This window comes from Gekko japonicus, unplaced genomic scaffold, assembly GCF_001447785.1.
Source record: "Gekko japonicus isolate JY-2015 unplaced genomic scaffold, Gekko_japonicus_V1.1 scaffold3255, whole genome shotgun sequence".
Lineage (NCBI taxonomy): Eukaryota > Metazoa > Chordata > Lepidosauria > Squamata > Gekkonidae > Gekko > Gekko japonicus.
The window spans coordinates 134771-150248 of NW_015167635.1; the positions used below are offsets into that span (position 1 = coordinate 134771).

At 48.5% G+C, this 15478-nt stretch overlaps 1 protein-coding gene across 1 annotated transcript in view; it reads right to left on the minus strand.

The window, feature by feature from the left end:
• The window catches only part of LOC107112869 (ryanodine receptor 1-like), a gene marked incomplete at its 5' end in the record, with an annotated part of 75479 nt that overhangs the window by 41505 nt on the left and 18496 nt on the right, over window positions 1-15478 (minus strand). Inside the window, 2 exons of the mRNA XM_015414064.1 lie at window positions 227-307; window positions 14426-14443. Of these exons, the coding sequence (XP_015269550.1) occupies window positions 227-307; window positions 14426-14443 (99 nt within the window). The remainder of the gene's footprint in view (window positions 1-226; window positions 308-14425; window positions 14444-15478) is intronic.

The following is a 15478-nucleotide window of genomic DNA, read 5'->3' on the forward strand; positions in this document are numbered from 1 at the left end:
GGCCCCTCAGGGGGCTCGGCAGGGGAGCTGCAAGGCCGCCGGCGGCGGCCGGGACCGTTGGGGGCGGGGTGTGTGGCCTTATGACACACTTCCGGTGATGTCAGGGGGTGTGGCATATGCTAATGAGTTACGCTAATGAGCTCCCCTAGCTCTTTTCCTACGAAACGACCCCTGACGATTTCCAAATCCATCCCGGCAACGGCGTCTCTGCCCCTGTGGGACCTACCGTTGTTGTGCCCTTCGCAAAGGAGCTGCAGAAACCGAAAGAGGTCCTGTGTGAACAAATCGTCCGCCATCACCTTCTCTCCTAGAACGGGGAAGGGGGCAAAGGAAGAGACAGAACTGGCCAACGTTAGCAGGAGCCACGTGGGGGAACAGAAGAGAGGAGGGGGCAGGGGGCGGTGCGGAGGATGCGGTTAGTACAAATGGCGGGGGGGGGGATTCTCCAACGCTGGGTACAAGAAGGGGAAAGGGTTTTGGCAAAGGCAACCCACACTCCAAGAAAAGAAAAAAACACCCGCTCCTGGCACACCGATCAGGGTGCAATCCTGCAGACCTTACTCAGGGCTTAGCTCTCATTGACTCTGCTCAATAAAGAACGATCGAATCCCAAGATAAGGACAGCGGGAACTTGGCCGCTTGGCCTCAATGGAAGAAGAAGGAGAAGAGAGGAAGAGATTGGATTTATACCCCGCCCTTCACTCGGAGTCTCAGAGCGGCTGACAATCTCCTTTCCCTCCCCCTCCCCACAACAGACACCCTGTGAGGTAGGTGGGGCTGAGGGAGCTCTTCTGAGAACTGCCCTCGAGAGAACAGCTCTGAGAGAACTTGTGACTGACCCAAGGTCACACTGGCAGCTGCATGTGGAGGAGTGGAAAATCAACCCGGTTCTCCCAGATTAGTGTCCGGAGTAAAAAAATAAGCAAGAGCCAAGCTGAACATTAAAGCAGAATGAGGTGTGAAAATAAAGGAGTTAGGATTTAGGGCTATCTCATTTCAGGTTAGAAAGGTGACACTTAGAATCATAGAATCATAGCGTTCGAAGGGACCTCCAGGGTCATCTAGTCCAACCCCCTGCACAATGCAGGAAATTCACAGATACCTCCCCCCATGCCCCTTTAAACGAGCCCTCCCCCAAAACACCTCCCTGTAAGTGGAAAACTGGCACAGCAGGGGGGGAACCCTCTTCCTAGTAAGCTAATTCGCAACATTACTAGCAAGTTTTTATTTAAGTGTGAGAAAGAAGTATAGTACGTGTGCAACTGAAGTGGTACAGCCCAGACAGAGTCTAAGCACCTCTGTCTACCATCTCCTTCTGCGTAAATGTGCAGATTGGCTCTAAAGCTTGTGTAAGGTGGTCGAGGTTCACACCTCTGCCGGTTTCCAAACTGGACCGATAGGGAGTCAACGAAAGGAGGCCTGGAAAATAGGGTATGGCGGTCCTAAAGTTATCACCCGAGGAATGCGAGCGACTCTCACTGCGCTTTGGTGATGAAAGCACCAGAGGGAAATGTTGAGAGATCAAAGTGTGTCTTTGAAGCTCCCGCTGTAGCTGAAGGGGCAGTCCGCTTTCTGTGCTACATGTTAAACTGAAAAGTAGCCGTCGTCTTTTGCAGGACAAACGGCTGTGGTTGTGTGTGTTAAAGTGCCGTCAGGTCGCTTTTGACTTATGGTGGCCCTATGAATTAATGACCTCCGAGACATCCTATCAACAATTGCCTTGCTCAGGTCTTATTTATTTATTTATTAGATTTATACCCCGCCCTCCCCAGCGGGCTCAGGGCAGCTACAACAGAGGGCCTTGTAAACGGAGGGCCTTGGCTTCGTTTACTGAGTCCATCCATCTCATGTTGGGTCTTCCTCTGTTCCTGCTGCCTCCCACTTTCCCTAGCATTATTATCTTTTCCAGTGATTCTTGTCTTCTCATCATGTGAGCACAATAGACTCGGTTGTATCAGTTTAGCTTCTAGGGAGAGTCATGGCCAGCAAACAACAAGTGTACCTGACCATGGTCCCCAGTCCAACAAGGGTTAAGACACTTGAATAAGAAGTTCAAGAACCTAGGGCAGTGACGGCGAACCTTTTAGAGACCGAGTGCCCAAACTGCGACCCCAAACCCACTTATTTATCGCAAAGTGCCAACACGGCAATTTAACCTGAATACTTAGGTTTTACTTTTGAAAAAACAACTCATACATTAACTTAAGATGATCCAAACAAAGTAAGGAAAGCAATCCCAAATGCTTTCATTTACTTAAAATTATTTGGCCGAGAATTCGACACTTTAATGATGGTCTGGGCCTGGCTGGGGCGATGGCACGCGTGCCCACAGAGAGGGCTCTGAGTGCCACCTCTGGCACCCGTGCCATAGGTTCGCCACCACTGGCCTAGGGTGACTGGGTTTGTTGACCTCAAGCATTATTCTACCCATTTGAAATATCTCCCAAAGTTTGACATACCAGTCCTCTATAGTTGGTAGAGTTGGATTCTTCCATTTGAGTGCAATGAGCTATTTAGCTGCCAATAACAGCCGACTCAATATCCCAATATACTCCTCGTTCTGATCTTTCTCATGCAACGGGAAAAATGGCTACCTTATTTAGAATTCAGAATAGGAGATGAACTCTAAAAGTTACGTTATCAGTCAAAAATATTTTGGTGCTATGGTACTTCCATGAATTCCTAACAAGTTGATGAATTTGAAATTGAGAATATGATATTTACTACCTAAAATGTATTATCTCTAATAGCTAGATCATTAAATACGTTGTTGTTAAACATAATCCTTTACGACCTTTGGAGCTCATTGTTATTCGCCCTTTTCTCATTCTACTAATGCATTTGACATTGTTCTAACTATCCATTATTATGACGTTTGCCGGTTTATATTCCAAGCTAAAAGTTTAGCTCATTGAACCGTCTTTGTTAACAGAAGATGCACTTTGTTTGTTAATGTGAAAAATGTTTTCATTTGTCATTCGAAATTACTCAAGCGATATAACTCTATGAAATTTGAATTTCCAATGAGAAGTTTATTTTTAAAAAAGGATTATTTCCAGGGCAAAAGATGAAAGCATTCAGGTATTTATGGACCACTGGGATGTATGGGAGCTGATCCAAAATAAGGATTGCAGAATTGGCCCCAGCATTAGTAGGATCACGGACGACATGCATTTTGTTAGGGGATCCTGTGGCTCCTTGGTGCAAGGGGGCGGGGCTGTGTGCAAACTACTATAACTATGTGACAGGTTTCCAGCAAAGGTGCAGTGCTGACAGATACAGTCCCATGGAGGATCCCTGCATATCTAATGCTGGAACTGCAATATTTAGTGAAGGGATGACAGCGGAGGAGGATACACATTGGAGTTGGTGCATGGGAGGCTAGGTTTGATCAAACACCATTCATTTTAACGACTGACTTTTCCCTTCTTTTTTATATTGTGTATTGAGGCCAAATTAGAAAATGTTAATTCTGGACAAGACCTCTCCTGAAGTCCGTGGAGAGCTGGTCTCAGTAAAAGGCTAGTAAAGGGGGAGCAAAGGCTTGGCACGGTACAAAGATCATGTAAGGCTGGAATACACTCCAAGCAACGTGATCGGAGCGATGCAAAAACCAGCGACAGGGCCAGGAAATAAAAAGTTAAAAAAGAGTAAGAGTAAAGTTGGAGTAAGGTGAGAGTAAGATATTCAGGATTCCACCCTGTCTCGAAGAGTTAATAGAATTAGTTTGCAGAAAGCCATTGACCGGGTCACACCATTCGTTTCGTGGCATCGGTCATTAATGAAGATATGAATCCAGCAGAAAGGGGCCAAGAATGATGGGTTTGCAAGGACCCTTCCGTTCCTCCCGGTGGATTCATACTGGTCCTCCTGGCATTAATGACCAGCCCCTTTTCCGTGTTTCATGAAGCTGCCTCCTCTGCTTCGTGGATGAAACCAAATGATCACCGGCTATCTTCCCCCTCTTGATTGTCTTCCCTATATGTTGGGAGCATTGTAGCACTTGGAGGGTGGGGTTTATGGTGCAGGTGGGATGGGGGGAAGATGCTGCCCAAAGTCATCTGGGTCTGATTTGAATTAAGAAAGGCCCTAGAGCATTAAAAAAAGCAGTGACCTGGGGAGGAGGGCAACTAAACAGGAACAGCACAATGACTGCAAGGATATTAGGTACACAGCACTTTGTCCAAGAATTACTGTAGCAAAAGACTCCAGATTACTGAATGAGAGTGCTGCAATGTTATTACAAGGACAACATAGTTACTACAGGGATACTACAAGGACAACACCTTACATGTATTGGACTATTATTTATTTATTTATAATTTCAATTTATAGCCCTCCCTCCCCGCAATGCGGGCTCAGGGCGGCTCACAAATAGGCATACGCCAACACATAAAAACAGCTAAAACCAGAGGTCATTTCGGGGGGAACGCGGGGGAACGCAGTTCCCCTGGGTGAGGTGCAGGGGGCGGGACACACGATGAAGCCCCGCCCCCTGCTTCTGGCTGCCCCGCTTCCAGCCCTCATTCACCCAGGAGGAGGCAGGAGAAGAGGGAGGGTAAGTTGCTTCCTCCCCGCCTCTCCCCACCACTGCCTGCCTGGCGCCAGGGAGGGCCTTGGCGGGGCTTCCTCGCACTCCCGCAGGCCTTACAGGTCCACCGCCGGGCCCCTGATGTCAGGGGGTGTGGCATATGCTAATGAGTTATGCTAATGAGTTCCCCTAGCTCTTTTTCTACGAAATGACCCCTGGTTAAAACCATAAAAACCATTATTACAGAATTACAACATATTAAGTGCTCTAGAGGAGCTGTGGTGGCTCAAGTGGTTAAGACGCTGAACGGCAGGCTGTGGAAGGTCAGTCGTTCAGCCGTTCGAGACCCGAGTGTGCCGCATGACGGAGTGAGCTCCCATCTCAAGTTCCAGCTCCTGCCAACCTAGCAGTTCGAAAGCAAGAAACTGCAAGTAGATAAATAGGTACCACTTCGGTGGGAAGGGAACAGCGTTCCGTGCGCCTTGGTGTTTAGTCACGCTGGCCACATGACCACGGAAACGTCTTCGGACAGCGCTGGCTCTTCGGCTTTGAAACGGAGATGAGCACCGCAACCCTAGAGTCGGACTCGGCTGGCTTTCGAGCAAGGGAACCTTTACCTTTAAGTGCTCTAGAAGTTCCAAACGAAATCTATCACCAAGATGGCGTGTCTAAGATGGTACATCCAATCAGTGCTGTCAGTTCCACGTGGCACTGTCGTTCTCTCTTCCCAGGGCCAGTTAATAATGATGGTACGATAGTGGCGGCTCCTGCCCGAATCCTATTATTATCCTATTATGACTAGAGATTTGAAGGCCCGGAAAAAAACCGGGAAAATTCGGGGGGGCAACCGTTTTCCCCTGAAGCCTTTTTTGTTTTTTCCCGAAAAATTGGAAAAATAAAATAAAATAAAAAGAAATTGATTATGGAACGTTTTATTTTAACATGATGAATAAAATATTTTAGGACAAGGTGTTCAAATATTTTCCAGTTCATTTCTAAAAAATACGTATGGTATCAGATTGATCTAATTTCTGCGCACTGAGGACAAGCAAAGTCCTAGGTTACAAACTGAACTCTCCAATGCAAGAACAGGATGCATTTCTTCCTTTAGGAGGTGCTATTGTCACGAGAAAAGAAAAAGGTTTCGGTTTTGTTTTTGCATGTGGGTGGGTATTCTGTTTGTAATAATGGTTTGGATACACTATATTTTAATAGGCTAGTTGTGATCATTTCATGCCAAGTAGAAATGTCCATAGTCATATTTTATGTTCCTAAAGTAACAGAATGACTTTCAAACTGGAAAAGAAAAAAGAAGTGCTAATGTAGCATTTTTTTCAATTTTTCCGAAAATTTCCGTTTCCCCCCGGAAAAAAAAAAGGTTTTTTTTCTGAGCTTCAAAATTTCCGGAAATTTTACATCTCTAATTAAGACAGACCCTAGAGCATTAGGCAAGTGGAACAGAGCTGCTACAAGGATAGCTAAAGGAAGCTGCTACATTGTACTTACTTTGAGGATACTATAAAGCCAACATGTTTAGTGCAGCAAGACTGCAACAGTAAGAGAGAAACAGTACTTCCACAAGGAGGCCTCAAAAGATTTATAAGGACAAGACGGTTATTACAGGACTACGACATATACGACCTACACATCCTACAATGGCCTACAAGACAACATCTAAACAGAGTTACTCGAAGGACAACAGAATCCATATGGAGAGTATTAGAAAGGTATTCCTAAAATGCTACAATGTTAGGGTTAGATACACACAGAAGCAAGGTGTTTTACTAGTATGTTCTGCTAAAATCAAAAAAGTTCCTAACGAAGTAGCCACACTACTAATAAAGATCATAGATAATACACAAAGCAACTTGATGGTTATTCTAAAGCACCTTGAAGAATGACTGTAAAGACACTGTGTAAATCACTATGCAACTTGGTTACTACAGGTACTCAGTGCTTTTTTTCTGGAAAAAGAGGTGGCAGAACTCTCAAAAGGAAAATCAAGGAGAAACACATGGGATTCTTTGAAACAATATCATACACTTTTAAACATTTTTTGAGAATTTTGTTTCCACTAAGAGGTGCCGGAACTCTGTTCCACCGCGTTCCTCCAGAAAAAAAGTCCTGCAAGTACCAAATTCAGCTGTTAAAGATTCAGTGTAGCTATGACAAGCACGACTAGCTGTATAGACAATACTATCACCTTGACACCATTCAGAGAAGAATGCTCATACTCACTATGTACACACCACATTTCTTTAGACAGGGAAAATGTTACAAAAGGTGCAACACAGCTACTACATAAGCTACTACAATGATACTACACTGCTACTTTACAACGTGACCACGCAACACGACTAAAACAGCTACTACACTCAGGTACTACGATGATACTATGCTGCTATTACTGCATTGGCACACACCTCACAGAGGTACACCCGAAGCACCTTTTCAAGGTACGTGTATCAGGTGAGTACTAAGGACGCAACATTTTAGCAGCAAAATCGTGACAAAGATATATCACAACGTTACCGAAGAAGTCTTGGCGACAGCAAAACCACAATCACGCTTCACAGCCTAAAGTCGATACTACTCCACATAGATACCACACAAACAATACAGACTGAGGTCACACCTGTTAAGTAACCGAGCTTACTAGAAATGGAGAAAGGAGAGAAAGGAGAGGTTCGGAAATGGCAGATCTACGCTATAGCCCCGGGGTCCCCAACATGGGGCCTGGGGGCACCATGGAGCCTGCCAGCCCCTTTTCTGACACCCGCCAAGTGTTCTTAGAAAGTAGGCGGGGCCAGGGAGAGCTTTTGCCCAGCAAGGCTTCTGATTGGCTACTAGATAATTTGATTGGCTGTGCAGATTTTTTAGAATGTTGCTTTGGCAGCAGCTGCCCACCACAGTGCAAGGATCTGAAGTTGAGCAGTGGCAATCATTTCGTGGCTTGGCTCTGCTTCCCGCGGCAGCCATATTGCAGCAGCCATTTTGTCCCTGTGCTCACCACGTCATGTTGGAATTCCAGATGTGCCTGGAGGCTCAATAAAGTTGCCAGCTCCGGGTTGGGAAATACCTGAAGATTTTGGGGGTTCCACTTAAAGAGGGGGGCAGGGTTTGGGGCATAACGCCACAGAGTCCAACATCCAAAGCGGCCATTTTCTCCAGAGGAATTGACCCCTGACCCCTGGAGAGCAGCTGTAACAGCAGGAGACCTCCAGCCGCCACTTGGAGGATCATGTATGACTTAACATCACACAAGGCTCCAAACATTTCTCAAATATACAATAGTATTCAATACACGAAATACGAGAAATACAAAAGATAGGCTGGGGATTTAAAGCCGTATCTTCAAATGTCCATAAAGCGAGATCATGTTTTCCAGTCCACTGAAACTGTGAAAAGGGAACCCGCGAAGTCTTCCTTTTGGGAGTGTCAAATAGTAAACGTCAGATATTGCTTTAAATCTCCAGCCCAGCTATTGTATTTCATGTATTGAATGCTATTTGTATATTTGAGAAATATTTGGAGCCTAATGTGATGTTAAGTCATACATGATTTATATTTACTCATCTGCTTCCTTAAATCGTTGTTACCACCTGGAGGAGGGCAACTCTAAGGCTCAGAAAAAGTTGGGGACCAGTGTTCCCTCTAAGCTGAGTTAGTGTGAGCTATCTCAGAGTTTTTTTAGCCACCGGCTCACAGATTTTTGCTTTAGCTCAGGAAGGAGGACTCCAGAGCAAACTGATCCGTGCAGCGGCCAAATGGCTCGCTCACGACTTTAATGCCGGCAGATCACAAAGTAGAATTTTTGCTCACGAGACTCCACGGATTAGAGGGAACATTGTTGCGGACCCCTGTCTCAATTGCCTTTTGCAAATTGACTAAGGATGAATGGGCAATAGTTGCGAGGGACGGGGGGTAAAGTGTCCCGATAACATCGTCCTGGCCACGCCCAGCAAGCTGGCTTCCAGGGGCGACATCCCAGAGTGAAGGCGTTGGGAGTCGGATGTGATTTACAAGAGTGTCAGCACAGAGGCCACGGTTAAAGCACTGAGCAGGTGCAGAGTATGCAGTTAGTGGGCTCAGGAACAGCCTGGGGGGGGGGAGATCAGGCCCCAGGGGACGTTTTTGCAGCGGAACGGTTGCGCTAAATGCATGCGCCAAATGGTTCGCTAGCCCACCATCCCGCCCCGTACTGATCAGAACCCCCTCAAGACCAATGACGTCGGGGAGGTTGGGAGAAAAGAGATCAGCCCCGGCTAAATGTAGACTCACTCCTTTTAACAGCGCTGGCAGTGTCGGCTAGCCTGACAGAAAACCCCCCAGATATTAACTGGAAGGAGCAACTTACCACCCCCAGTGTTTACCTCGGTAGTCCACCATCTAGGTGGCGGGGGGAGGGGGGGGGATGAGAATCGTATTTATGCAGGGGTAATTTCCTGCGGGAGCGCACAGGAACGGAGCTCCGCCAGTAAGGAGCCCAGGTGGTGGGCACATGCAGCAAGCCCCGCCCCCTGCTCCCAGCAGCCCTCAGTAAGGCCACAAGGAGCAAGAAGCAACCGGGTAAGTTGCAGAGCCCCCCCACCTTCAGGTACAAGCTCTCCCTCCTCTGTGAGGGCAGATCTGCGTGTCCCCCCCCCATAGCTAGCAATCCAAAAAGAGTCCAGTGGCACCTTTAAGACCAAGTTTTATTCAGATACAAGCTCTCCCTCCTCTGCGAGGACAGATCTGCACTTTCACCACCACCCCCAAACAGTCCAGTGGCACTTTTAAGGCCAAGTTTTATTCAGGTACAAGCTCTCCCTCCTCTGCGAGGACAGATCTGCACTTTCACCCCCCTCCAATACCTAGCGATCCAAAACAGTCCAGTGGAGCCTGAGCGGTGGGTGTTGCCTTCTGACACACTTCCGGTGATGTCCGGGGGTGTGGCATATGCAAATAAGTTCTGCTAATGAGTTCTGCTAATGAGTTCCTGCACCTCTTTTTCTACGAAATGACCCCTGTATTTATGTGTTTTTTTTCTCCTGATGGTTTTAAACCAGAGAGCTTGTTTTGCTACCACAGTTCTAAGGAGAGGGTTCCAAAGACGAATGTTCTACCTGCGCCAGGACAAGATGAGGCCAGCTTGCCATTTCATAGTGATGCAGTACGGTCTCCAAGGAGTACACCAGCCCAATAACAATGTGCCAAGAGAAAGCAATACCACAGAAACAGCCACTGCTGTAGCACACAGCTCCTGAGATCCTCTATTGTAAAGGGTGGGCAGAAGGTAACCCCACAGCTTGTTCTCCGTGGCCCGCAAAGAGATTGCTGGTCGCTAGGATTCGGAAACAATTGGACTAGGTAGATTAGACAAATTCACGAAGGAAGATAGGTTCATCAATGTCTATTAACCAGGATAAAACAGAAGTCCCTTTCACAACTACCAACCTTAACAACTACATTTAACAACAACCTTAACAACTACCAACATTTATTCCGGTATGAGCTTTTGTTAATCAGAGCTCACATCTTCAGATACAATGGAAAGAAAGAAAATCATTTATCTCCTTTTTTTAAACAGAAAAATGGGGAGGGGGAAAGAGGGAGGAACTGCGCAGACAGAGTCCAAGTACAATTCTTTCTTCTCACTGTATCTCAGGATGTTCCTTGCCCCCACCATCCCCTGTGAAAAGGCACCAGAGAAGAGAAAGAGGACATAGTCCATTGAATCCTCTTTCCAAAGTGGGTCCCTGCTGTGCACAGGCACTCTGGGAGTGCAGACGGGGCAAGCAGGGCTATGTTTGGGCAGGAACACACAGGAACCGAGTTCCGGCTGGCTTCCGAGCCCGCCCCTCCCCTCCCCACCCCCACCGAAAAGCCCTGCTGTTGCAGTATTTGAGCGCATAGATTTTGCGTCAAAATTTGCTTCTCTTGCAATTCCAAATTCCGCCACTAGATGCCTCTGCTGTGCTTCCCCACTAACTGGTCACTGCAATGCCTTGCTTCTCAACGCCCGCGGACTGAGACCTCTGATTTGAGAAAAGACTGCGTTTGGGGTCCCGTTTAGCTGTGGGACGTTTGCCACATGCAGTCCTTTCCCCTCATTTTGAGGCTTCGTTTCAGTGTACGAAGCAGGTAGAAGAAGCAGGGGTGTGGCCTAATATGCTAATGAGTTTTTTGCTGTTGGGTGTGGCCTATTATGCTAATGAGTTCCTGCTGGGCTTTTTCTACAAAAAAAGCTCTGAGGGCAAGAATAAGTAGAAGAAGGTCTCTGCTGATGATCAAGACACCAGTGTTCCCTCCAGAGGTCATTTCGGGGGGGGGATCGCGGGGGATCACAGTTCCCCAGGTGAGGTACGGGGGGCGGGGCACATGACGAAGCTCCGCCCCCTGCTTCCGGCCGCCCCACTTCCGGCCCTGCAAGGCCGGCGGCGGCGGCCGGGACCATTGGGGGTGGGGTGTGTGGCCTTATGACACACTTCCGGTGATGTCAGGGGGTGTGGCATATGCTAATGAGTTATGCTAATGAGTTCCCCTAGCTCTTTTTCTACGAAACGACCCCTGGTTCCCTCTAAGCTGAGTTAGTGTGAGCTAGCTCACAGTTTTTTCGCCTCCAGCTCACATATTTTTGTCCTAGCTCAGGAAGGATGGGCTCCAGAGCAAGCTAATTTATGCAGTAGTCAAATTGCTCGCTCACAACTTTAATGCCAGTCGCTCACAAAGGAGAACTTTTGCTCACAGGACTCTGCAGCTTAGAGGGAACATTGCCACCACCCCCCAATCTTGCAGGAAAATATAGGAGGTGGGGTTCAAATAAGAGCTCCCCCCTCCTCCATGGATAGCACACGTGCACTTCAGAAGGGAGCATACGGATGCTGGCCATGACTAGGGACACAGGGGCAGGAGGAGAGAAGGGCTTTAGTCGTGTTGGAGAAGGAAAGTCAGTTAACACCCTGAGTAGCAAATCAGGTCCTCCAACTGTTGCCTGGGGACAAAAGGGGGCCGAGTCCTGCATGACCCTCCAACATGGCCAGAGAGGGAAGGGAACAAAATGAACATGTTTCCCCCCATGGGCACATACTTGTAAAATTAAATAACTACTACCAGGGCTATTTTTGGGCAGGAACGCACAGGAACGGAGTTCCGCCTGGCTTCAGAGTTGGCCACACCCACTACAGCCAAAACCTGCATACATGGCTACAGAGGGAAGCCCTGGAGAGTGACCCCCCACCCGCAACTCTGAGGTGGGGGGGCCACCCCCCGCACCTCTGAGGTGGGTGGGCAAGGGGGGGCCAGCCAGTTCCTCTGGAGGGCCAGCAACAGGGCAGAGAGGCCGAGGCTTTCCCCTGAGAAGAACCTCAGAAGAGCCCTGCTGGGTCAGACCAGCGAGGGTCCCTCTAGCCCAGCATCCCGTCTCACACAGTGACCAGCCAGTTCCTTTGGAGGGCCAGCAACAGGGCAGAGAGGCTTTGGCCTTCCCCTGATAAGAACGTCAGAAGAGCCTTGCTGGATCGAACAGTGGTCCATCTTGTCCAGCCTCCCGTCTCACACAGGGGCCAGCCAGTTCCTCTGGAGGGCCAACAACAGGGCAGAGAGGCCGAGGCCTTCTCCTGATAGGAACCTCAGAAGAGCCCTGCTGGGTCAGAGGGAAGCCCTAGAGAGTGACCCCCCTCCGCAACTCTGAGGTGGGCGGGCCAGGGGGCCCCTGGAAGGATCAGGGAGGCATTTAAATGTCTCCCTATGCCTTCCCCGGCCTGTCCAAGGCCAGCTTGCCTAGGCTCCCTGCAGCCGCGGGGCGCCCGAGCACGCCAAGGGAAGGCATGGGGTGTGGCCTAATATGCTAATCAGCGGCGCTGCCAAGGGTGTGACCTAATATGCTAATGAGTTCCTGCTGGGCTTTTTCTACAAAAAAAAGCCCTGACTACTACCCTTCTCCTCCTGCTGATCGATTTTCCTTGGTGCTGGGGCTCCAGGCATGAACCTTGCCTCCAGCGACAGATGGACGTACGCCCCAGATAATGGAAGAATTCCTATGTCGTTACATGAAAACAGGCTTATTCCTTTCAAATGCTAATGACGACACACTTCTAAGTAGCAAAACTGAGCGGAGGTTGATTAAATACCCTTTCCCTTCCTTGTGTGGCCCAAGGCAAATTGAGGCTGCATGAGCCCCTAGCTTGCATCTTATGAACGGAACAAGAGACATGTGTCTTCATTTCTGAGCTTCACCGATGAATGGGGGTTTTGAACCCAGGCCTCAGTACAATACTCTAACCGCGACACCCGCTGGCTCCAGAGTTACCCCTCCCCGCTACGTGCTCAACAGCAGCAGGACTCGGCAGAGTTTTGGTCAATCGGTCAATCCTCCAAAAGTCCTTCCTGACCCTAAATGTGCCAATCAAAGACCCTGAGCGGAGCCAACTGCATGCGTCAAGAGCCAAGAGAATTTTTATCAGACACCTCTCCAGAATCCTCCCCCTGCCATTCCTCAGTTTACTTCCCAATGGGTACCCAGGCAGACCTGTAGCTATGGTGGAGCTATTCAGGGCTCCGCCCCCTTTCTTAAAGGGACAAGTTTCCCCTAGAAAACCCTTTTTCTGACATTTCTCGCACCCACTCAGTACATGTTGGCTGTCGAAGATAACATCCTCGCTACAGGCCTGTTGCCAGGTCTGGGTTGGTGAATACCTGGAGATTAGGGGGGTGGAGCCTGCGGAGGGTGGGGCTTGGGGAGGGGAGGGACCTCAGCAGGGTACCAGGCCTCCAAAGCAGCCCTTTTCTCCAGGGGAGCCTGTAACAATTCCTTGTTTTATGAGAGTGTGTGTGCCTTTAAATGCTTGGTTTGAGTGCATGGTTAGTAGACTAGACTGATTGAGAGAGACAAATGTGCTGTGATTGGTGGATGACAGAGTGTGGGAGGGTTTTTTGAAGTGAATCTGTGTGGGTGTGTCAGTGTGTCAGTTATGAGAGACAGTTAGGAAAAGCAGTTGGAATTGTTCAGTTGGAGAGTTAAGCCAGTGAGTGTTCAGTTAGTTCTGAGTGAGTTCTTAAAGAGGGCAGTATATACGTCCTTAGCCTGTGTGGCTGACTATAGGAAAGAGTTAATGTTGGAACTGAGTGTCAAAGCAAACAAAAAGGAAAAAAGACTGTGTGTGCGATACATTTGATAGACATATTTCTCAAGTCCCTTTATCCAAGATAGTTACAGAATAACCAACCTCACATTTTCTTCTTACTTCCATAAATCATCTTTTGTTCAAGTTTATCCCCGAATTTAGCTCTATCTTTCCTCAGGACCACATAGAGCCCCGAAAAGCCCCGTCACCTTATCAGCTAAAAAAACAGAGAGAAGGTTTGGAAATCCTTAAATTCCTGGTGGCGGCGGAAACTACCCCGTTTACAAAAGCAAAGAGCACATTTAAAGGGAAAACCAGGCCTCCCTAATAAGAGGACGCCACAGAGTCGATCTTGATTGTCTGGAGATTGACTGTAATAGCGGGAGATCTCCGGGTGCTCCCTGGAGATCGGCCATCCTACCGACGGACGCACTCCTGCTAAGACCTACATCGGCGATCGTGACTTCAGAACTTAGCCTGACCGCGAAATCCCCGTCTCGCTGCCTCTTCTGAACCAGATATGCCTACCACCCTTTGCAAACGATCAGGACCCTACAGGAGCGTAGAGGACGCCATATTTTTAGATTCTTCTCCTTATATTCTAAAGCCAGGGGTTAGAGGGGGTCGGGGGGGTTCTGATCAGTTTTCAGTCTTAGACCCATCAGGTTAGAACGAGAAATTTTGTAAAAATAAAATAAAAAAATATATATACACAAAGCAAGAGACTGACCATTTTGAAAAAAAAACAAGAAACCGAAAACTTAAAAACGAAAGCGAAAGGGTTATTTACCATTTTCACGACTGATGACTGAGGGAGGGGCATCGGTGAGATCGGGGGGGGGGAGAGAAGGAGGGAGGGGGAGAGAGGAGGTGAGTGCGACACATCACAGCAAAAAAGGAGGAAAAGGAGACGATTAAATGAAAAAGAAAAAGAAGACACCCAGCGTGTATTAAATTAAAAAAACAAACGGCATTAATGTGGGACGGAGAAAGGGGACGAGATCCAGAAACCCGAGGGCAAAGGGAGCCAGGTGGGTTGGCGGGGTGAAGAATCCATTATTGGTTTCAGAAAACCTCAGATTAATCCAGGTCTCACTGGGAAAAAGCTGTGAACAGAAAGAGGAATACGCGGAACGCTGGGGAGGCGGGGGCAAGGGAGGGAAGCCCCCCCGGGGATGGGGGGCACGGCACCGTGGAAAGTCCTAGTCCCTGAGACCCACTAAATTCTAGGGATCCCGATCACAGCTGGCCAGCTCACTAAACCTCCCTCCTTGCCTAAGGGTGTGAGGAGCACCCAGGGGTCCGGGCTCCCAGTCCTGTCCCTAGTCCCGCTCTGAGTCGACAGACCGCTCTGTTTCCAGAAGCAGAGGGAGGAACAAGAGTGGCCCGTAGCTAGGGTGGGGCTATTTGGGGCTCCGCCCCCTTTCTTAAAGGGACAGGCCCCCTTTCCTAGAACAATCTGTGATCCTTCCATCTGTTTTGTGTAAGTCCTCAGTGGGGAGAAAAGCCTTGCAGCCAGACCCCGGGTGGTGGTGGTGGTGGTTTACTTTTGAATAAGTCATTTCAGTCTTGGAAGACAGACATCCGGCTATCCTGTGGCTTGGGGAGGGTTTAAATACGCCGAGGAAAAAGGGGGCCGCCGATTGCTCTAAGATCGTTCTGTACAGTCGTGTACGGACAGAAAAATAATGGCAAAAATGGCGGCCCCCACCAGAAAACAGTTTGCCCCACAGGCTACAAAATCCTGGCTACGGGCCTGGAACAAGGCGCACTGGAGCTGAACTCGGGTTCCCAAAATTTGCCGTGCCACCTTTGGTGTCTTCCAGTGGCATCTTAAAGGAAG